Source organism: Varroa destructor, unplaced genomic scaffold (assembly GCF_002443255.2).
Source record: "Varroa destructor unplaced genomic scaffold, Vdes_3.0 BEIS01000003.1, whole genome shotgun sequence".
In the NCBI taxonomy this organism is placed as follows: Eukaryota; Metazoa; Arthropoda; class Arachnida; order Mesostigmata; family Varroidae; genus Varroa; species Varroa destructor.
Window position 1 is genome coordinate 46,940,966 of NW_019211456.1, and position 23,611 is coordinate 46,964,576.

Sequence of the window (23,611 nt, forward strand, 5' to 3'; positions counted from 1 at the left end):
CATCAGGCCACTGCATAAGGCAACTGCGAAAAAGTCGCAGAGAGAGCCGCCCGCCCCCCGAGCTGTACAACAACCGTCGAGCGTCGGTCCATTTCTCTCGGCAGCCCCAGCAACAAGCTGCTTACTAAATAGCATTTTGAAAAGGTGGCGGTGGCCGCAACGGCTATTGTAACGGTCGGTCGGCATCAGCGAGCACAACTGCATTTACTACGAAAGGGAACAACACCACACGCTTTAGCACCGTTGTCATAGCCGTCTGCCCTGCAGCAACATCACGGCGACGTGGGGTTGTCGAGTGATACCCCTGCTACGAATCGGATGCTAGTTCGTGCTATACGTTTTAGGTGTTGTTTGTCTCTATACCAGCGTCGTCAGCCATGTTATTGTATCAGGCTCAGCGCAAGTGTCGCCGAAGTATCATCATGATCTATTAAGAGAACTCAGGTTTTCTCACTTATAGTATACACACGCATATAAATCTACTCGTACACACATAACACTAACATCATGGCGCCGGAAGTTCTTATGATAAACAAGCTCGACATCGCCTTTGTTGGGCGCAGAAGCGCTGTACAAACTATGATAGACGAATGCATTATTGAAAGTAACGGTTTATTGCTTGTTCTTTCGCTCATTATTTATTATTCGTCGTGATTCTCGCTTTTAAGAGCTAAGCACTCCGCTCTCTTAAAAATGCCGCCAGCCGTAGATCAGCTGGGTTGTTCACACGCCAACGAAATAATTCGACAACAAGCGACGAACGTTTTCGGGAACTGCGGCCCGCTTGGTTCTCGGTCAAAAGCAAACCACGCAGCGGGAGCGTTAGACAGACCCATTGCTGGCTCACGTTGTCTGATAGGGTGGACCAACGAAACGAGATAGGGCCAACGGTGACGGTGCGGGCGGAGTGGGTCAGATCAAGGGACGAACGGGCCAGTAAATGGGCTCGTCTGAGACGTTCAACGAAATCAGATCTATGTTGGACGACATGAGGCCAGGACACCACAAGAAGAGTTCCATGAAGGGCACTGGAGCGACATACAACGAGGACACACAAAAAGGCTTGCTAACCTTTTACACCCAGCAGAATAAGATGTTAAACCCTACGAGTCTAAGAGCACGGCCAGCGCAAGGAACACATTCCGAATAATCTAGATGCCAGGCGGACGATAACGAGCGGTTTACTCTTTTATTTCCTCAAATTATTTATTGCGGAAGGACAAGACCATTCTAAGGTATCTGGGTCAAGCATAAACCCAAAGCTAGAAGATTATCACACGGTCTCGGGTGGCGTAATCGGTCTCAGTCACACAGTACGTTTTTGAGCGAGTACTTCGTTCTCAGTAGTTAAAACTGTGACATTTCAAAGACTCCCTGTTGGTCGGCTCTCGATATCGGTCTTTGCAAGGGCCCCCTTCTCTTGTTGTCTGCCTTGTACATGAATGCATGTTGAAAGATTTTTGACAGTATTTAAATACAACACGTGATCAGATTGCACAGGACGAGCAAAGCCCCGCTGTAACTAAATAGACTAAATTGGACAGATCCATAGGCTTGTTGCTTGTCTATAGTGGAAATTTCCATCGGCCAACCATTCTATGTGTTTGCCTCAGAGCTATTTTAGCTAGTTTTTCGGCCATCAGACACGTGAATGGACTCAGGGAACTCCGAACTTTCCGTGTGGCTGCACACATGGCTAAACGATTAATAAAACCAATCGTTATAATTCTTTAGTCAGTTGTCTTCAATTTGTTTTATTTTTTATTTCCAAATTCAACTTTTCCATCTCATGCATGTATGTGTAGAGGATGGGCGGAGGCTTTTCGACAAAGTCCTTGCTGGTACCCATCAGTAAATCAGCCTATGGTTATCCAGTAAAATCAAGCTCAGACAGACAGTCTTCTGCATATGAATGCACCCTTACACGTACACGCTAGCACTCCCATCAACGAGCAGGCACACAGATACACATATTGGGGCGCAAGCTTCCAAAAAATGTTACCTCCGCCAGAGGAAAATAGCAAATGGGGCAAGTTCAGAGCCCCTATCCGTTAGCAATCGCGTACTAGGCACGACTTTTATGAAAATTACAAAGAAATCATTTAGTTAAGCTTGAACACGGCCCACCAAGGTGCACAGGGCAAGAGTTTTCGACCACTCCGGCTAAGACTTCGTCAGTGTATCAGATTTCTCTTTGTCTAATGTGGTACTACAGGAGGAACAGCCTTCCGTAGCTGGCTACACGCTGAAACGTACGCACGTATGTCGTTGGATAGCTGTTATAATCCCGTCAATTTGTTCTATTAAGCCGATTTAGTGGCTTCGTAAAAGCTGAAATGGCGATATGTGTCTAACGTAGCACAGATTCAGTCACTGACGCACACACTTATACACTGTAGTAAGCACGATGGTCCATTCTCTGCTATGGCTAGCAGTAAGACAAGACCAGTTGCTAGTTGTCTCAACCTTCTGCTGTTGGTCCGATGGCCAGCCAGATGACAGTGCACGGGGAGGCCCTTACACTTGGCCGCAGTCAATTCCCGGTTCTAGTATGCGAGGTGCTGCCCTTAAGTCACAACCTGACGTATGCACAGTTTAGACGAAGCAATTCATCACAGCGAGATCGAACTAGCTTACAGCTGAAATAAAGGCTGTTTTCGGAAAAAAACTGTACTTACTTTGCGGTGTGTCTTGCGGCGGTTCGTTCGGTAGCACGGCCCGTCCGGCCATGTCACTCACGACCCAGCCCAAAGCGGAGCACCCAGCTCTCCCGAGAGGGTCCACACGAACGCCCGCGTAACAGCAACACGATATGTACGGGAAGTTAACACAAATTAGTAGCAGTTTTTCCTACAGCGCCACCTCGAACCAGAACTGAGCGACACACAGATACGAAAGATTGTGCTTAAAATTTTCACATTCGCACAAAAAAAGTAGAGAAGTGAGGAGGCCAAAATATCGGATTTAGCAGACGCCCCATTCAAGATGGCGCCGCGCAGCAACTGACGGGAGAGCGGTCGACCCAAGTGGGCACCCTCACACAGTCCAGCCAGGCAGAGTGAGAGAAAGAAGACTAACTGGCCGGCTGGCTTGCTGGCTGGCTGGCTGGCTGGCTGGCTGGCAGGCAGGCAGGCAGGCAGGCGGGCTGCAGGCAAACAAATTTCACTAGTTTTAGAAACGCAAAAAGAAATAATTGTATATTGCAGTTAATGGAAATAGTACCGTCATCAAAGGTACCTGCTTGCCTCAACTGTTGTTTTGAGTTGCTTATTCTTCGCCTCGAATAGGGAATACCCAAGAGAAAGTTATTAGAAACACGGAACTGACCGGCTAGAAAGTAGACTGGTGTCGGACTGAGGTGTTAGTTACCTGTTGATTAAAATTGTGAAACCTGTATCTTCTACTCGATATTATCATGTCGACCGAATTCGTGGAGAATGGCAAGAACAAGTAGGTTGAACCGTGCGCTAACTTACTATATTTCCATGATTAATTAAGTAGAAAACTTTGCATACCGCTCTAATGGTGAACACTTGATCCTTAGCTGACAACTTAAATATATGACGATTCTCGCCATTAAATGGTACCAAACTAAAAAAAAAAGTCGTATGAGTCACAATAATCGTAGCTATAGTTGCTATTGAGTAGTTGTTGAGTGTTGACAAAACTGGGTTACTGCTATGTTAGCCCTATGTTTTTTGCCTATATGTGTATGCATATAAGTATTGTGTGATTATTTAGACTAGCTAATCAAAAAGGTAGATCATGAACATAGGAAACAATGAATCGGTATTAACGGAATTCTAGAATACGTTGGGAATTAGATAATTTCGTAAATATACATCACCGATATTTTGTTTACTACCAAGTTAAAGGATATGACCTACACACACAGTGACGACAGATGAAACATTTCATTAGAAAATTGACAGCGGTTGATATTGTAACGCGTTCAATAAAAATAGACCCCATGCTTGCAAGTAGTCTACACAGTTATTATTATATGTGTAGCTGGATTGGTGATATAAGTTAATAAAATCCAACAAATCTGGGTTGTACCAAATTGAGTCTTAACACTCGATGGTATTTCATCAACACCAGTGACTGGGAGTCTGCATGCCATATTCAATTCATTGCTGCCCTCATTTTTCCAGCCTGGCCTGTGTACATATGTTATAGGGGAGTGACTTGTACTTGATTCGATCCGCTACCCCCTCCGCGAAGCATGAACTGGCCTTTAGATGACATTATATTCAACTGCATATTAATTTTGCACCAGAAGGGCCGAGTATTGCTCCAAACTATATCGGTTTACATGTGTTTAGTATTTATTGAATGTTAATTATACGAGTTTAGTTTAGGCCCGAAGGATGTTACACATAGTCTATTTTCACATTGTTTGTCGTATTCGTTTAAACAGGACAATTTTTTTTCCTGTTAAAGGGGATGCATTGTTATTTGCAGACTAAGATCGAATTGCACTTTTCCCTCAAAAATCTATGGCTTTTCTGCATCCTTCGATCTTGCTCGCTGCCATGGCCTCGTCTTCAGCTGGTTACGTTATAATAACGTATAGCAAATAGCAGCAGTAACATGTGCATGACTATGAAGATAAATGGCCGTAATCAAATTTGGATGACAAAAAGTCGTGGCTACTAGGAAGTATTAGACTGTTAAGCTGTTTCTTCATGGAAGAAGTTTAATAACACAAGCACCATTAACGTATCGTTCATTTACTTCGTTATTAAATAGGTCATTCTACTGCGATCCGAAAAACACGCACGTTTTGTTCTTTATAATGAATATTTATTACTATGATTTTCGAGACTGCTTAGTGATTTAACATCTGCAAAGACCCCGAGTAGGTGACTGGCGGCAGGTGTTTGTGATCATTATTTTGCTAAAGGTCTTACAGACCGTTTGCCTGACAGGCTTTCATTCCGTAAACACGAAATACTTGATTGTCTTTTCTAATCATTTTCAAAATAATTATACTCGAAGCTTAATGAAATCCGTATTTTCTTATATGCTCAACAGGTGGATATAACACGAAACTCTTTTTGTTAAACATACGTTGCTTTGATTATCTTTGCACGGGGTAGGCCAACAGTTGTTCTAACTCTTTTATTTTATATTTTTTTTTCTTGTATGAGTAGATTTCAGGTTCAGTGTTCACACTGTAATTCGCGCATCCTCTGCGAACAGACGGGGGATTATCTGAAGAAGGAAATGCAGCTACCGAGACCTGATTCTGTTGAGGAAGCGCTTGAGACGCTCGACGAATTTTGGAAGGTAGTCCTTTTTTTCATGAATCTGAATTGAAATGAAAAAAGTAAAGATATTTTAAGGAAACATTGAGGGTTAGCTAATTAGCGTAATTTTATACGATGATCAAAAGTAACACTTCACTTCACTGGCACTAACTCGGCATGCCCAGCCCCAAAGAAACAAAGTACATCCATTTCTTGGTTTAGCGTTTACTGATTATCACCTTACATCTCCTTCTGTAAGGTAATAATCAATAAACTAAACTGTTAATTGAATCTACGGTACTCGCTGTTTTAGAGACCTACTAAACTATAACGATAATTCAAGAATATTTTACCAGAACGATATCGCCTTCAACAGATACAAAAATCAAACAAAAAGGAATAAATGCGAAAATTCGGGTGATCATTTTTTTCAGGTGACGTCTCTCCTAACGTTTGAAAATATCGGAATGACAAAACCCGCTAAAAATGGGGTGCGCTATTTGACATGCTGCGATTGCGAAAGAGGTCCCCTAGGAATATTTGATTCCCCATCTGACACAGCATTTTTAGCATTAGCTCGAGTTAAAAATCAGCCAGATGCAAACTGATAAGTAGTAAATCAACCGAGACTATTATAGTGACGGCACAAACCCGTGATTTACTACTGTTATCATTATTCCGATTGTGATAATTTGAATGAAGCTGGATTGGGTGAAAAAAAGTTATCGATGTATAACAATCGGCATTAGTCCGGATCTCTCAGGGAAAAACATAATTAGAATATCACAATTTTGCCACTTTCCAATATTTACTTACCTATTAAACTACTGCGAATGAGTCGCGGAACTCAACCGGAATAGCCTATTCCCATTGCTCCATCCCTTCGCTGTCTTAGTTACGAATTCGCTTTACCCTGGATCACGTATTCACTATGCGTAGCTCTCTGTGATGAACAGAAACAAAAAGGTGCCGTATGAGTACGAATTCAGATACGCGTTTCAGAGCGACATCTCAGATTCAAAGAAAACACTATTGTTTTCTATATAGTGCTTTTACATTCATGGAAAACAATATATTCCGTCGGAGACTTGCGTGAGCTGTAATGATATGTTAGTAAGAAGAAAAGGTCCGCATACATGGAACCCCTTGATCGTTATAGAGTCCTGGTGTGGTATCCATAGGGTATTTGAGGCCGTGTTAAATGATAGCTGGGAACAATTACTATATGTTGCATAGAGTCGGTCAACTGTAAGTACTATATGTGTGGTGGGATTATCCAAAATCTTTCACCTTTCAAAGGAACATTTCTAATTATTGCGGAAGGAGCTACGTAAGAGCTGAAGATACATACAGTGAGAATGTATAGCAAATGAGTAATATCACGGACTATATGCATGCATTTTCGCCTGCAATAGGAAACACTACAAGAGCTATGTATAATTTGTGTACAATACCAACATGTGTGAAACCGTTTTTGCGTGTTAGCAATTTTACTTAAGCAACTAATGAAATGTACATTCTTACATCTGCTACTACGGAACATTACTATTGCTTTTCCATGTGAATATATTCAGATATTGTACTTCGTAATGTAGAAACTGGAAAATATATCGCGAGACAAGGCGAGCGTTTGGGTAGCAGCTGGCCAAGGATCTTCATTGAAAATTGGGCGTACCCCTCACGCTTACAAGGCTTTATACCATTTCGTAGTGGTCGGTTATAGCTTAAGCGTTTGGCTAGTTTTAGCTAAGCTTAAAGTTTTGATAATTGCGCCTTTAGTGGACCTTCGATGTAGACGTACGTGGTGGCGTTCGATTGGATTATATCCACAAAAAAGCTTCTTATTTATGCATTGCACCGATCTTCGCTTTAGAAATAAGAAAATTGCTTAACCAAAAGCTCTACATATTATACAGTAGAAGAACTGAGTACAATTTTTTTTTGTTGAAAAGCACACCGTAGAAAGTTTGTATTGAGCTTCATTGATTAATCTGATGAATCCATTCGTCCATCGATTAGAGTTTTTTTTTTCTTATAGAGATACGTCAATTGATTAATATTACCTATTGTTCTAATCCATTTTTGAGAGACCTCTCTCTACACGGTCAGACGACAAATACTACGCATATATGCGCCATAATTGAAGATTTACATACCACTTCATCTAATATGAAAATAGCCAATACCTGTTAGGTGTATAGTATTTATACTATATCTAAGGTATTGATGCCCAAGAGTGAGGAGCCCGCCTGGGTAACCACTAGTGATCCCCACCCTAAATTTTTGGTTTTATCAATGGCTATCTTCAAACGGCTACGGTACTGATACATACGTTCGATGTTAATTTTTGCATATGGCGCTTTCCAGGGAAGATTAAAGCTTTAACAATCGAATATGGAAAATCGTTTTTCAAATTTGTGTTAACTTTTTTGGGGTGACACTGATAGACTGTATGCAAATTTTGCGCACGACTCCCATTTCATACCATTTTTTATAATTGCTTCGAATTCTCTGCCCCTTTCGAAGATAACTGTGAATCCATTTGATTCTTCACACGGAATTCAAGTTCAGTGAATATCAATTACAAACACTGTCTTCTCTTGCTATAACAGTTCTACAAATAGCCCCCGCTGAATTAATTCCGAAGATAAATATTATTGACATCACGCCAGTGGCGCTGACAGGTTGTTTATATTATAATATACAACCTGTTTTGTTGTAAATTAGAGCAAACATCCTTATAAGTAAAAATCTAAGCATTAGCTGGGAACAGTGCTATACTTTTGTTGAAATGAATGTGTATACTTACCAATAGGTACGTTATTAAACTTTAAAGTATGTTAAGATTAGAAGTTAGTTATTTGTTATTGTTTATTTCGCTTGATCACTTACTTGTTGAAGTGATCGAACGGAATGTAAGCTTGTAAGCTGATGACGTTCAGAATATACCAAAAACAATCACACAAGCGGGCTTCATTCCAATTTACATAAATATTTTCAAGATGATACTTCTTTTCCCGTGCCTGCTGTCTTCATATCCTAAAAAAATTAAAATATACTCAATTAATTAGATCCTATATAATTATAAACCTATAAAAGGTCGCTGGTAGTTTATATATAAAAATGACAATTTCTATTGTTTTATTTTACGTTCTAATCTCTAACATATTTGAATGAACCTTCCCTATCTAAACTTTCCTTAAGAAAAAGTTGTATATAATACATTATTTTGTAAAAGTTGTTTTCAACGTAGCCACTCATTTTGAAATCAAAGTTTAAAATTAAAGGAAAGCTCAAAGGACATACATATCTTAGTTTTTTATGTCTAAAAAACTAAGATACACTATTTAATAAAACAATAAAAACGGTAAACTTTAGTTAATCATACAAAATTTTAGGCCGCGGTAGGGGTATGACTCGACGAAGAGAAAGACGTTGTTTTTAAGTCTAAATACATGATAATATATGGAGAAACAGTTGACCTACAGAATGCCTCAGGGTAGAAAGCAGTGTACATATAACAGTGTTAATTATTCTTTCATAGGACAAATAATGATGTGCTCTATACTATTAATAGTAGTTTTGCGCAAACATTTTTAATTATTGAGTACGAATGGGGTTTACTTGACCGACACACAATGCGTGCCGGTCAATTCTTCCTAAGTCCACACCCTCAAAACATTGCTTTCTCAGCCTTTGCCCCGAGAGCACGATCTAATTGACCGTAATTGATTCAGAGGCGTTCTTCCCAACAACAGCAACAGTCGTTAGAACACCGTATTCTCTTCAACAGGCGTATATGACGGCGTGATAGCACTCCAGAACACGAGCGACGTTAACATAGCAATAACTGAATTCCCTTTCAAGAAGAACGTGCACCGAGGCATTCAGGATTAAACCAGCTTCGCATCACCCTACGTCTCGCTTCAACATACAGGTATACCTAGAAAAGTGCAATTTTCCCTAGTGGTTGTGGTTTTATCCATTTAGAAAAACATTACCTTGTGAGACCTTTTTATGTTCGTGCAGAGATCAGCGATTTGGCGCACGCATTCAACAGCGCTGATATTGTTGGAATCTTCACAGAGCCAAACTGACAATTTCTGCAGAACTTCATTCATAGAGTGCGCGTGAGCCTCAACACGTATCACATCTTCTTGCGCAGTCTTCAAATACACGAAGAAAGTGTGTAAGTGCCGTTATTTTGGCATAATATATAGCATTAATAGTTGACAATTAGCTTTAGTTAGGTAGTAGGTACATGAATTGCCTACTTTCAAAGACATCCATCTTTCCGGCTGCCGTAGTTCCTAAATAGTCACCTCCCAGCCACATCTGGCACCTATAAATGGTATTTTTCAGCTTACACCACATACCTGAATGAATTTCATCATATAATTCTTCAACTGGGAGAGATCTTTTTGCTCTAGAACGTCTACAGTTTCCAAAAGGTCTGATTTAAGCTTATTGAAATTGTCTACGATGGCGATAACATCAATCCTAGCAGCGGCTTCCACTCCTTGAAGCTCATCGTCCAAACGAAGAATGTATGGGCGTCGCTCTTCGATTTCCTTAACAACGAGTTCAAGAAATGACCTTCTTCCGTCTGTCGTCCGTGTCGACAACGCACGAGTGATGTTACCCAAACGAAAGCCGACAGCTTCCCCCTCGATGGAACCCTAATGTCATTTTAATAAAGATACAGCTTTAGTTACAGGTACGGTCATGATCCTTACCATAGTGCTTCTGTACAAACCGTTGTTACCCTCGCCCATCAATTTAATAAAATCGATTTTTTTTGTCTAATTGAAAGTAAGATTGCTATCTCTGTAAAAGATTAGAAAAAACTAGTACACTCGGAGGCCGGTTGAGTTTGCATGCAAACGTTCGCAGATCTTTTCACAGTGAACAGCAAGCATGGGAATCGAAGCGTTTGCATTTAACTTGAATTCTACTTCCTCAAAAAAATCTGTTTTTCTAAAGCATTTCATTAAGATAGGCAAATGGTACTAAGGCTAACAAGGTGCTTGTGCAGTATTATATCTTAAGTTTGTTGAAGGACGGGTGATGACGAACCAATTTTGATCAAGGTCACTTACAGCGTTGATGTGATTTCCGAAGATCAATAGGATATGTAAAATACTCGTTAGCTTCTTGCTGTTGAGAATGTTTTTGCACGCAGCTGTGAATTCAACGAGGGGTTTCTCCAAACCCTCTAGTCGACTCGGCCATTCCTGAGCAAGTCGCAATACGGCGAGACGTACGGACGGATTCGAAATAGAGCTAAGAAGCTGACACAGTCGTTCTGGTGGGGATAAGCATTGGTCTCTATTTAAGCGTGCCCACGCAGTCACGTGCTCAACCTGTCAGAAAACAACGGTGTAACGCCAACAATTCTTATCATGTCATCAGGCCAACGTTTGTAATCGAGAAGTCACAGTTCGAACAGACGTTTTCGTTGGGTGAAACATGCGCACGTTCAGACAGCTAACTTTTATCATAGTTTGTTGTGTTTTTTTTTCTCCTCTCGTTAGGTATCTATCTGCTTATAGTATAGGCGCGTACATTTGTGTAACTAATAAGTGCAGAAAACGAATCTTGCAAAGTTAAAAGTACCCTTTATTGGATGGAAAATGTGCACATTTTCCAGAGTCGAGTAATCGGGGTCGAGCAATAAAAAACACTCTCTAATATAACCAACGAAGTAAATTCGCATCGAGTGCATAAATTTATAATCTTTTTAATTATCAAATTGTATTATATGGAAGCTGTCTAATTTTATGAATCTGAAACTTAGCAAAATGTTGCCACCATTAGAAGGTCTCTTGTTAACAAAGCGTACCTCCTGGGTACTCGGTAAAACCTTATCGAGAATGTCTAAGCCATCATCTCGAAGTGATCCAAGCTTGAACTCTGCTAAGCAGGCTACAACATCTTCTGGAGTGATACCCAAGCGCCGAAGTGCAACGTCAATAGCCAACGATCGCCGAATATTGAGAGGAGATTCCTGAAATAAAATAGCACTATATAAATGCATGCACTATACATTAAAAGTTCCAACAGTGTGAACTTTTCGTATGTAGAAATGTACGTGCTATAAAGCAAAAGAGCCACATCCTAAGGTACTAGTTAGATTAGGAAGGAAGTTGCGGCAACCATTTTGGCAATTGAAGTTCCGAATAGCGCAAACGGCTCGTATAGAGTTTATAACACACAGCCCCTCTAGTAAAATAAAGAACTCACAAAATCTATAGGACTTCCTGGAGCATTGAAACAAATGGTACTTATTAGTTGATGCAAACATATAGAATTGCACTTGGTTGTTTATGATTAAAACAGTTCAGGATCTTCACGGAGGATAGCAATCCATACCATGTACAAGAAGTAAGATTGTACAGCACTTACGGCTTTTGATTTTTCGTTCTGTAGCTCCTTTAGAACTGGCAGACGAAACTGATCGGCGACCTTTTTCTTTAAATCATCTTCTAACGTTATTTTGTCACATGCGGCAGTCCACACATTTGATTTTCCTAGAAATTACATTAGATCCGTGGGCCTTAAGTCTAGTCAACTAGCAACTTTCTTTTAAAACAATTATTATACATTTACCGCACTCGTCATGACTGTTCACAGTTAATCACAAAAACAATACTATTCAAATAGTTAATCGCATAAAGAACTTGGCTCTACAATGTATTTTTTTATTTTTATGCGATTTTGTACCTTTTGCTACGAAACTCAGAGGCAACTTCTCCCATTTAATTGTCCTTTTTTTTATAGCCGAACACTGAATTCCTTTTAGCTTGCTATGAAGTGGAGAAGGCGGTGGTAGGGGCGGTGGGGGCGGCGGTGGGGGTGGCGGAGGCGGAGGCGGAGGCGGTGGCGGTGGAGGCACTAGCGATTGCGGCAAAGATTGCGACAATGCAAGTGTTGAAGGAGACCGACATTTAACTATCTCAAGAGCCGGTGACACAGCCGAGTCAGAAGTAGGCAATGCGCTTCTAGTCATATTAAGCGTATGTTGCTTGTTGGGTTTGGAAATTGCAGTTCCCTCACTTGGATTGTCACTGACGCTGCGGGTGGCTTCTCGATGCCGCGACATGGTGCGCACGTCTTCGAATATGAACACACTCTCATTATTCCCAGCTACAACTTCCGATCTTGCTGCCGTTGGTGGAGTTGATGTTGTAGTTGGCAAGCCTGCCTCGACTTGCGGTATCGATTGGACAGCGCGGACCTCTGCCTCTGTAGAGTTCCCTCGTATCGCTGCGTTGCTGGAAATCGGCAAAATAATCCACCGCTGGGGACCGCTGATGAGGTAATTCGTGTTTCCCGCCGGTGTGACGGGCAGAGAATTAGCAATTGGCGCACAAAACACAGTTGTCGTCATGGGATGCGAGCCAATGGGAACTAGCGGCCCCAACCAGCGGAGTATAAGATCAAGGTCTTCGCAAATTTCCAAGAAAACTGAATGCAACTGGTCATCGCCTCCGCCACATATTCCAGACATACTCGTTATCACCATCGCATGCTGTGTTTGACATTAATCATTTCCTCGAAATAAATGAAACTGAAATAAAAACATATGTCTCGACTAAGTTTTACGATATTTATTAATACACTTTATAAGACAAAGCAGGCTTGTTGCACAAGGCTCGTAGATGTATAGCGCTGCGACTAGACTACCTTCGATTCTTACAAAGCGCATTTTCAGCTGTGAAGTAAAATGCAATAGTAGTGCCCTCAATACGAACTAACAGAACTTTTCTCGTCATCTTTTCATTCTGCTGAAGATAGACAGTTTGTGATTTCAAACGCATTTTATAATACGCACGAACATTTATGACGAGCTCGTTGTTGACCTGGAATGCAGTAGGCCATCTGCGAACTAACGGTTGATATTTTCAAAAGCATTACATCTATATACTACAGAACGCACGGCACGCTAACTTGTCTCACATAATGATTCAGCCAAGACAAGTGAAACTTAGTCCAATACAAGAATCATGCTCTAAATAATATTTGTTTTAGCCACCCTCGACCTAGAACACGTCGTTTACCTCCTTTACAAGTTTCTTGCCTTCAAGTCCCGCAAGATATAACTAATGCTTTAGTCTTGATAGCTAAGATTACTCCTAATATTGAAGCCGGCCACCAGTAAATACAGCTTCGTTGTTTGGACGTGTTTTGGCATAATTTCGTGCAGTTTTTTTTACGTGGGATTTCTTTTTTGCGTCGCCGTTGCCCTAATCGTACACCAGCTAGCTGAAATTACAGACTGCCGTTTAGACTTCTAGAATAACCTCACCATACTGTATAGACCATCCAGTATGTATTTTAATTCTTACATAACACCCTATGCTCGGACATTATGGTAACCTACCTCAATCACTGCTTAAGACGACGTGGAAGAGCGTTAAAGGGGGTCACACTTGAATATCATAATCATCACACTCAGCCCATAAGTATTCCCTTTTGAACGTGTAGGATGGAAAAGATCTATCGCATGATTAAAGCACTACTGTTAAAAATATCATTGCACAGCCCATACTCACATTATCGCCATTGAAAAATCTAGCGGATTCAGTCCCGACTAGAAAACCAAAGTGTACCTAAAATTCTAATGGCGGCTACAAGTACAACTGATTCAAGTTTTTAACCTTTTTTTAACCAAGAGTTTTTAACCTACCGTAACAACGCACGGGAACGTTCAACGTACGGCAGAAGATACCGGAATGAATGTAACAGATAGCCACTCAAATGATCGACAGCCTCGGAGATTTATCTGTCTAAGAAAATGGTAGCACGTTGCTGTTTTCCAATGCATAAAGTTTATTTAGTTTGTCTCTTAATGTTACACAGTAACGATTCTGTCTACGCGTAATCGTGTAGGTGTTCGTCGGCGCTGAATACTTCACCCTTCATCTGTTGTTGCTATTTGAAGTATATATCCTTTTTTAATTTTCCTTGAGTTTTAACGAATCGATATTGTGATCCTCTTCCGCGGTCCGGGCAGAAACTGGGTTGCAAGTCGTTCGAGTTTAGTAAGACAGTAAATACATTGCGCACGGCAAGTTCGCCTGCTCATCAAAAAAATCTAGCAATCACACGTTTTTTTACGTCCTGATGAGCTTCATTGCGTTTTGATAGTTCTTACTAGGAGTTTGATTAGCACGTCGTTTGTCGTAGATAGTATCGGCGTTCTCAACGATGCATTTTAGCTCTACATATTACCACACACAGTTAGCTCGGGGGTTCGTTTGAATTGCCAACGAGGTTAGCCGGGTCGCCTACCTGTTCTAATCCTGCAGAGCTTGCCACAACCTCAGCGCTGGCTATCCGAAGCGTTGTACCTTTTCTTTCTAGCAAGTCTATCCGTAGCTTAGATTTTCATAATACACAAGCCACATTCGACATAAACCAGTGGGAGCTAACGAAAAAAAAGCCGCCAACGTCTATCTCGACGTTGAACTTATTAATTTTCGAGGCGATAGAGCCGCTCCGTCCAAATCTACGGACGGCCTAATGTCATCATTACCAATGGGAGTAACTGTTATATAAGCAGTGGGCATCTTTATTTACCGCTGTCTGCCAGTTCGTATTCGGTACTCGTTCTACTGCGAAATATTTGTATAAGTTTGTAAAAACAGTGGTAGAAATTGATGCTTAAATCAGATACCGCGTAATCTGCTGAAGGCTAATAGGAACCGGCGAGATGAAAGATGTTATTTCTTTCGCGGTTCAGCTTAAGCAGCATCTACAGTGGCATTTCTTTCGGTGGACATCGTTACTAGAAATAAATCATGGCGGTTCCTAAAGGTGAGAGTAGTGCAAAAAGATGCGCTGCTTTACGCGCTCTGTTCAGACGCTGTACCGGGATTGCAATGGCGACGCAAGCAGATTAGATGGTTGCGGTGCAAATCAAGCAAGCTTTTTACCTCCGACGCCCGAAGGCCATTCCGCTGAGGGAGTCGAGGCCCCCTCTTTTGCCACCGTGGACCACCGATCCGACGGACGAATAATCACTGCGGAGCAGCCCTGCGCCGGCGGGGAGGTTTCCATTCGGTACCAAGAACAATCGGGCTACCTCCGTTGCCTAGATGTAAAACAGAAGAGCGATCAGTCAGTCAGGGAAAATGCCATCGGTCCACGCGTCGATTTGCAGAAGAAACACTGGAAGCAAATCGAGCATGAGACGTAGAGCTTTCGAAACATGAAGAAGCCATTTTTTAACATATGAAGAAAGTGAAACCAAGTAGCTACACCATATGTTTTCGGTGATTTAATTTACTCCTTTAACACCTGTTTCCAACTTACCCTCTGTGCAGAAGCTAGCGGCATGTAAGCTGCAGCGGCGAGAAGCACGCATAAAGCGAGAAAGGCAACGCGTATACGCATCGTGAAAAAGAAGGAGATGAAGCTGTAGGCTCTGAGGCTGCGAAGCAACTCGGGTGGCGTTGTGATTCGCGCCAGGCCTTATATAGTACCGGTCTGGGGCTAGCAGACGTCCCGCCATTGATGCAGGCGTCCGAATTGTGTTCGTGGGTGGCGCGAACCCTTTTAAGATTCGTGTCACCCCCTACGAAGCGGGGCTCTATATCTAAGACATGTCATTAGAAACAAAAAGACCAGCACTGTGTGTTGTTTTTTGCGCCTTTGCGTCTACTTTAACCACATTTCTCCGTTTGGACGGCACTCCCTTGAAGTCACATCAGTCCTAAGTCAATCAGGTCCTTTTGGGAATATCCACCCGAAAGACGGACTGTTGCCAGGGGTTGTTTTCCATGTTGTTCCGTCAACCGCCGTCGATGACAGAAAGTATATAGTGTTAAAGTCATTCGGACTCATCGGACAGTCTTTATTAAATCAGCCCCGAACCACTTTCTGTTTGCAAGAGCTACTTGTCTATTTTCGGAAAGCTTTAAGAGGTAGCGCAAATGCTACCTTGCTGATACGCACGATAGGGTTTTGTACTGTTCAGCGCTAACGCATACTATTTCAAAATTCATGCCAATGGCAGCTACATGCCCAGGCATTTATGTCGTTTAACTCTAATTAATTGTAAATGAAAATTTTGCCTCTTCTAAATATTATATAACTGTCCCTCATAACCAACTACCTCACTTACAATAACTTAACCAATCTCAATTAATTGCATTATATACTAATGATTTGCTACGGATGAGGAACGATTTGTTCAGTCTTAGTGTTAATTTCATTGAGGAACGTATATTATCCAGACCTACTCTTGTGAATAGTATAGTTATCTAGAGATGGTCAGACGAACTCCGGCTATTTAAACAAACGACTCTCCTGGACTACTATGATGATGTAAGTTAAATTCAACAGTGCCATTTTTTAAAAGTTCAACCCAATTGCTTACAATTTATCATGATAAGATGTGCGATTGCTTTTAAAGATAGCCTTTTTTTTTCATAATTATACATTACGTAAACTAGGCTAGTTTGTATGGTAATTAATTTTACATTTTCCTGGGTATAACACAATGTGAATGTTCCTATATGCAAGCAATCTTTGTATTATTACCTGTTCTTAACCGAGACTTTCCGACCGCAACAAAAGCGTACACCTATCGACGAAGAACTGCTCATTATGTTGAATCAATATAAAAATAGTAAAATTATACAGCAGACTTAGTCTGTTAATTAACCCGACCTTGAAACACTATCGTCTTTTTTAACGCTTTTGGCTATTCGTACCATGTCCTCGTTTTCAGTATTACTTAAGGGAATCGGCCACACGGCAGAACGTGTAGTTGGGCAGGGTCTTGCTGGACCTAGCTGCAGTTTCTTCGACAAATCTAACGAATAGATTTGCCAACGTTAAACTTCGAACCAGCAATAACCGTGTCGTCATGGTTACCATGGTAATGCATTGAGAGCGATGTATATCAGCCACCCGGATCACGCCGCTTTCTAAGAAAAGTTTAGCAAGAACTGCACATTAGAAAAGAAAACTAGCATTAGCTGTTTCGACCAGGTCCCGTTAAATAAAAACGTTATGTATCCTTTAATAAAATTATTGCATTTTTCGGTCAGTACTATAAAACGGTTCGCAAATGCCACTTAATAGTGTCGTCGCTATAGCTAACTGTCGTCTTGATGTTTCTTAAGTAAGTTAATTTATTTAGCCTTTGCACATGGTTGTCCTTTGTATATTTTGAGGTTTAAGTCTACAGATATATATGGGTCAGTAAACAGGATTTAGCCTATTGCATTAGACCTACGCAAATCTTATTATAGATGTGTGCGGCTAGATGGATCTTCTATCCTACCCAAACGTGTACGGCCAACTGATCAATGCAAATAAATTTAGCCCAGTCACGGAAGGGGTCGTAAGCCGGTATGTGCTGAGTTGTTAATGTAAATAAAGAGAGGTTTAGCTTCGACTCAACTGACGCACGACGTATGTGACAAGCGTGTACCATACCACGACCTTTATGAAGGGTGGCGCAAGGCTTCCCTCGCTTCTGTTCTCGTAGACATCAGTTATTATATGAGCTATTGATACATTTGATTGCTATACTTTTAATGGCTGCAGTCTGAGCGTTTGTTCACGACGCTGGCTATTAGCTATGTTTCAAAACACAAAAAAATCAGATCCTTCTCAATTTGAAGGTGGCGCTACTTTTAAAAATGTGGTAACGTTCATTCTCGCTTCTGAAGGAAACGTGGCATACTCACCTAAGCGCATTCCCTGTACAAGAATATATACATATGAGAAGACTAGACTCGGCCAGTCACGATTAGACAAAGGCCAGTTCTAAGCTCTGTGAAGATGTGCGCCTTCGTGGTTCTCATTTTGGTTACGCTTCTCGATACTGCTGTTGCTAGTGGGTTTCGAACTACCTATTCACTAGAAAATAAGTGCGCTAAAATGACATTGAAAAATACGTGTGTATGTACGTGCATCTCTAGGCTTGTGTGTATGTTTGTGCGCACTAGAATAAGGATCACTGAACTGAAAAGTTTCAAAAAGCTTCAACTTCTCATAAATGATCGAAGCTTTGATTAAAAACAATGCACTAATCAATATGGCGCGACAGTAGCCGATGTTTTGTTTTTGTTAACCGAAAAAATTCAAGCCCGATCTATAGGCAATGCATCATGTTTTGGCTGTTCTTAGGCTAAATTTAATCAACAGCACCGTGAGATGGCATATATGGTAGTATAAAAATAATTGAGCGGAAGTAAAGAGAGAAAAATTCAAATAAATTGACTGCCATTGTTGTTTGTTATTTGTTCCTATCACGTACACTTGTACCCTAAAAAACATATGGATAATTTTTGTGTGACCCTTACGTATTATCCTACACAAGGCTAGTGCATCACAGATTTCAGTTCCGAAGTATGGTAACTCCACTAGACAAAGTGTATGGAGTTTCTGTCCAAATTTCCTTTTTCCTTGAACAAATTTCTATTGCTATTTAAACGCCATTCGTCAATGTAATAGGCGTTAAGGTTATCTTCAACCGCGAAAACCATCATCCAAATTAGACCATATATATATATATATATAATGTGGGTTTGCTCGACGCATTAAAGGTGCCTATGTCTACTGGGTGCGTGGACGACACCTTCTCCACTTCTTTAGGCCGATACATCTTTGCAATATAAGAAAGACCGATTTTGCCTTTGATATAAGAAACATAAGAAGATGCTTTACATCATTAGCCAAATATGACATACACCTACAAATTTGAAATTTTGACCGACTGTTTCTGTAGAAGATTGTTCAAAAACCGGCTAGTTTTAGTTTTGACCGTGCTACTACTGAAACAAACTATTTGTCACACAAATTTGAAACATTTGATTTGAACTAGGTTAAGCAAACCATCGAAGATCAAGTTCATTCAGTTTTTATAACAACGAAAAGCCATGTAAATTTCAGTTTTTAATATAACATATCTCTTATATATAGGTCTTAACACGCCATCATCGTCTATTGAAAGTATCGTTTACGTTACACTGATAGCAGTATATACGTCGGATGATTTCTGCACGCGCACGCGCTAAGCCTACCGATTAGGACTCCCTGTTCTTCTAGGGATTGATCCCCTCGAGGTTCCTTACGTCAGCAATCAGCCGGTGATCATTTCAAATGGTTCTCTCGAACCTTAAGTATTAAGCATAATATTCAGGATACCAGACCATCGGTTTCGGCAACCGCGATGCAACGGTGTAAAAAGACTGGTTCAATGAAAATTATATTTTTTTCACCGAAGGCTAACCTATTCAACCGTACAGCCTAGGTAGGTAGGTACACTCATCTGCCTGCCAAATTTTTTTCTGCAAAGGTCGTGATAATTTTGCAGAGAATATTAGATAACGTATCTTTGAGATAAAGCATTCGATATAATATTTTCTGCAAAGCTTTGAAAAGGCAAATGGTAATGATAATAATTACACTTTATTTACATAAAGGAACGAATTAGTTATTATATAGCTTTACACGTGTAAAAGACAATCACGCAAGCCTTCATAGATCTTCAAGCACGTACATATAGATAAGTTAGGATAGATTAGGTTTATTAAGAACTATAATACATCGAGCAATGCTAAACATTCCGGTGAAAAATACCTGAACGTTTGAAAGAATTATACTTGATGATCAGCTACACGCTTTAGACATGTGACACGGAAATGTAAAACCTTTATTTTTATCTAGACTAGCTATGTACACACTTAACCCTCGTAGGTACCATTATTCAGTAATGTATAATTTTTGCTAAATTTATCTGACGTACACAGCGGATCGAGAATCGTAATTTTTGCCAAAGAAGAAACAACGATCGATATGATGAGTGAGCCAATGGTGCTTGCTCAGTGGGTTGATGCCTAATTTGTTGGTGTCAACGTTGAGATTTCTCATCTAAGAAAAATTTTTGCTACTTCTGTGTCCCATTGCACACACATTTTGATTCCGCGACACAAATTGGTTATCGTTGCACACCATACGTTAATTTCTATGAATTGATGTTTAATGATTCTGTCATATGTACACAGACTAGTAATAATAAATGGCATACGAAATATCTTAATTTGCCAAAATAGGTCCAACCGATTTGATTGGGTCCTTAGGTAGTCCGTCTGAGAGCGTAATTCACGAGACCAGTTCGTAGAGGTCATATATTTTATTTTGGTTTCTTTTGCGAGACTGTTGCATATGAATCTAGGCAGATTGCTTTCTTTATTAATTTTTTTATCTGTCATTCTTGGAACGGAACCCCTTTACTCAGTCGACAGTTCTAGCGGTGATGAGATAAATCACCACCTCAATTTACTATACCACTGTCCTTTACTACCTTCTTTTATCGAGCACAGCCTTTCGTTTTGTTTCAATATTTAGCGCAGCTATAGCAGATACCAGCCGAACCAAAAATTGACGAAACATGGCCATCGTCTGTCAGCATCATACATCCGTACTCATCCGGTCAGTCACTGCGGTCTGTCACGAGCGTGCTCATCTCCTTGCTATATCAACCTTTGGTCTATCTCATTCGTTAAGCAGGGTTACGAAATGGACTATATTATCATAAATAAATAAATATGAAAGAAAAGCCTATCGCCTTTCCCTCATCCACCGCTATGTATACCTTCCTGTCTCCCTTTCAGTTTCTTAATTCGTCTATATAGCAGCATTGTCATCAGGTTCATCTGTTGATTTCGAATTTGCCGGGTCACTGAGTTGCTACATTATATGTATATACTGTACTTAATACTAGCGTACGGTCATTTGTTTGTTTGTGTACCATTTGATAATAACGGAAAAATGTTCATTTTTGTCTACCTATATATATATATATATATTGCATTGACTAGATGAACCCTTGTTGTATTTTGTGGCGAATAAGAGGCGACGGTATCTGTGCTAGGAAGTAGGTTGTCCTATACAGCATTGGGGACGTCATGTATTTTCAGTCTCTCTCTCTCTCTCTCTCTCTCTATATATATTATCGTACAATATAATAACACTGCTAGTGTATTTAAACATGTCCGCCTGTGTATACCAGAGCAAATTTTGATAGCACTTCATCATCTAAGACTAGAACGTCAGCATTTCCTATATTATTACTATAGATATCACTATTCATATTGTCTAACTATGCATATATGCGTTGTTAAATTTCTATTCAATTTTTTTCCTTTTCCCTAATTTGCTCCATTCGTCAGCCTTAGCCTGACGCTCTGTTGCCGTACGTGTAATATCTAATTGTCTGCTCTCTACAAGTTGTGAGTTTAAACAGGAACTTCACGAGCATTGCGTCATCATCAGTTCGGTGGAATAATACGCTCGTAACGAATCTCGACGACGATCTTTACACAAGGAATACTCAGTTTCGTTTCTTACGTGTTGTCGATGGATCTTCTCTCGGGATGGGTTTTCTTCGTTCTCTATTAGGTCACAAGCAAGCTAAGGTTAACTTCGTCAGAATCTTCCCATCAAGTTCTAATAACTCAATATTGTCAAGATTTAATACTACACGCCGCTCAGATTCACCGAAGCAAGTGGCCACACCTTAATTATTGCGATAATTAGTAGGCGAATGTCTTCGCTATAGGATATATCCACGGACGAAGTTTTTCTCCACAGAAAAGTAGAAAGTATAGAACGAACAAACATTTAGATACTGTTATATTGGGAGAACCTTCTAATGCAGATGGTAATAATCATTACTGTAAAAATAAGAATAGTCTCGCGGGGGGCTGTGGCGTTGGGTGAACTATAGTTATTTTAACAACATATAGTTTTAGCCAAGTTGTTCTACTATTGGTATCGCCGTTATAGCGATATAGCTACATCGGATGGCTGGTTCGCAGCTCGAAACGAATATGTTTGTCCACGGGCAGCTTCGAACCTGTGCCGCAACGTGTCCCTAGGATTAGTTTTGCACGCGAATACGTCACTCACTACGCTATCACCGGGACGGTCTTATCTAACAGCAGTCTGGTTTTTAGTTGCTAACAGCTCGTCCAGACAAGTCGTACCAGAAGTACTACTCACGAGTGCCAACCAACCCATACATAAGCCGATTTGTCTTCAAACTTACTTCTCGAACACTTACATATGAAGGGCCAATTATCAATCTTCGTAGTTACGCCAATAAGAGGAGTAACTCAACTTCCGCCAAACAATAAGATATACATGAACAGCTTAGATTCCGATTATGAGTTATGCTTTCAAACGTGAAGTGGTATTAGCACGATATATTTAGCAGCAATCTAATCAAGAAGATATTGAAAAAGAACTACCAATAACCTTGCCAGCTGTATGCTGTTTGAAGAAAATATCTTAGGAAGATCCATGCAACGAAGGTGCACATATCACGAAAAGACACAGCAACGACACAGAACGAATTTTCGGCCGTTGAATTCATTTATGAAGTGAAAAAGGCACCTGAGCTGTCCATGGTAATCTATCGCTTATTCAATAGGCATTGACTTAGCTGGCCGTAAGCCATATGGGCTAACCAAAAGCCCGAGTCAGCTTTGCTCCCGTCAGGCCTGAATTATTATCATTTACAGAATGTAATAATACTCAGCTCATTCTGGATGTAGTTGTAAAAAGATCGTTCCGCTTCCTTGGCCTGCCCTGCCAAAGAACACTAACTTCTGCCACACGAGCGACTCCGGACAATTGCGTTTCTTCTTGGAATAGATTCTATAAAGTTGTAATAGATTAAAAAAGATCGACAATTAATTTTCCAGGCGAATGTCTTCCCGGATTACCCTTCTATGTTAGCCACTCTGGCTACAAGATCTTTTGAGAAAGAGGTGTGCGGAAATTCGAGTCGGGTCCAGCACGATTCATGACTTGGTGCTGAAATCAAGCGGAGACATGGAAGCGTCAGTTTCGCCATCGGAGCCGCCGAGATCGAATGGCGCCACCTCGAGAACCAACTCTTCACCTCTTACGATGCGTTGTGGGGCAGGATTCTTACGTGCCACTTTCAAGGGCCGCTCCTCTTCGTCAGGGCCAGGAGATGATGCTGAATGCCTTAATACGTTTCGCGTCACTGATGTTGCCTGAGAGCCAGGAGACGAAGCGTCACCGTTTGCAGCCTCATTCGAAGCTGGAATTTAACCAGATGAACAATAGGCTCATTACGAATATGCATGTGTACTTTTTTGTCAGTATAAGTTTTAAGTACGGTCATTAAAGTTCGCTCATTTTACCTAACATCGTCTTCATATCAATATTTCGATCTATCGGCCTTTTTAGTAAATTTGGGTATAACTATTCATTGATATATTCACCGAAACTGTGTCACATATATTATTATACGTAGAAAATGTGAATGTAATTTTATTACATCGACCTGAACATCAAAAACTTAT

General features: G+C 40.7%; 3 protein-coding genes across 26 annotated transcripts in view; 1 reads left to right on the forward strand and 2 right to left on the reverse strand.

The window, feature by feature from the left end:
- Window positions 1-2,933, reverse strand: part of LOC111247460 (uncharacterized) — a 36,190-nt gene extending 33,257 nt beyond the window's left edge. The window contains exon 1 of one of the 12 annotated variants that reach the window (XM_086985129.1): window positions 2,679-2,933. Coding sequence is in view for 2 of the 12 variants with exons in the window: in XM_086985130.1 (XP_086841256.1) it covers window positions 2,679-2,730 (52 nt within the window). In the remaining 10 variants the exon portion in view is untranslated. The other 11 variants (XM_086985130.1, XM_086985137.1, XM_086985138.1 and 8 more) reach the window with 11 other exon arrangements.
- Window positions 2,934-3,053: 120 nt separating this feature from the next.
- Window positions 3,054-5,909, forward strand: strat (RAB interacting factor STRAT). The gene is made up of 3 exons (XM_022798394.2): window positions 3,054-3,450; window positions 5,157-5,292; window positions 5,687-5,909. Exons 1-3 carry the CDS (start codon window positions 3,416-3,418, stop codon window positions 5,858-5,860), a joined length of 345 nt encoding a protein of 114 aa, XP_022654129.1. The 5' UTR covers window positions 3,054-3,415; the 3' UTR covers window positions 5,861-5,909.
- An 8,151-nt stretch (window positions 5,910-14,060) lies between these two features.
- Window positions 14,061-23,611, reverse strand: part of LOC111247462 (uncharacterized) — an 83,923-nt gene continuing 74,372 nt past the window's right edge. For all 13 annotated transcript variants that reach the window (XM_086985147.1, XM_086985149.1, XM_086985148.1 and 10 more), the window contains 2 exons: window positions 15,570-23,346; window positions 14,061-15,348 (listed from right to left, as the gene is read on the reverse strand). In XM_086985147.1, coding sequence (XP_086841273.1) covers window positions 23,081-23,346 — 266 coding nt within the window. In that variant the 3' untranslated portion in view covers window positions 14,061-15,348; window positions 15,570-23,080. The remainder of the gene's footprint in view (window positions 15,349-15,569; window positions 23,347-23,611) is intronic.

What these genes read in the sequence shown, in the direction of transcription:
- strat (XM_022798394.2), top strand. Translation starts at nt 3,416, where the DNA reads ATGTCGACCGAATTCGTGGAGAATGGCAAGAACAA. An exon ending in GTGGAGAATGGCAAGAACAA is followed by an intron (nt 3,451 to 5,156) that starts GTAGGTTGAACC and finishes TTGTATGAGTAG; the next exon opens with ATTTCAGGTTCAGTGTTCAC. An exon ending in CGCTCGACGAATTTTGGAAG is followed by an intron (nt 5,293 to 5,686) that starts GTAGTCCTTTTT and finishes CATTTTTTTCAG; the next exon opens with GTGACGTCTCTCCTAACGTT.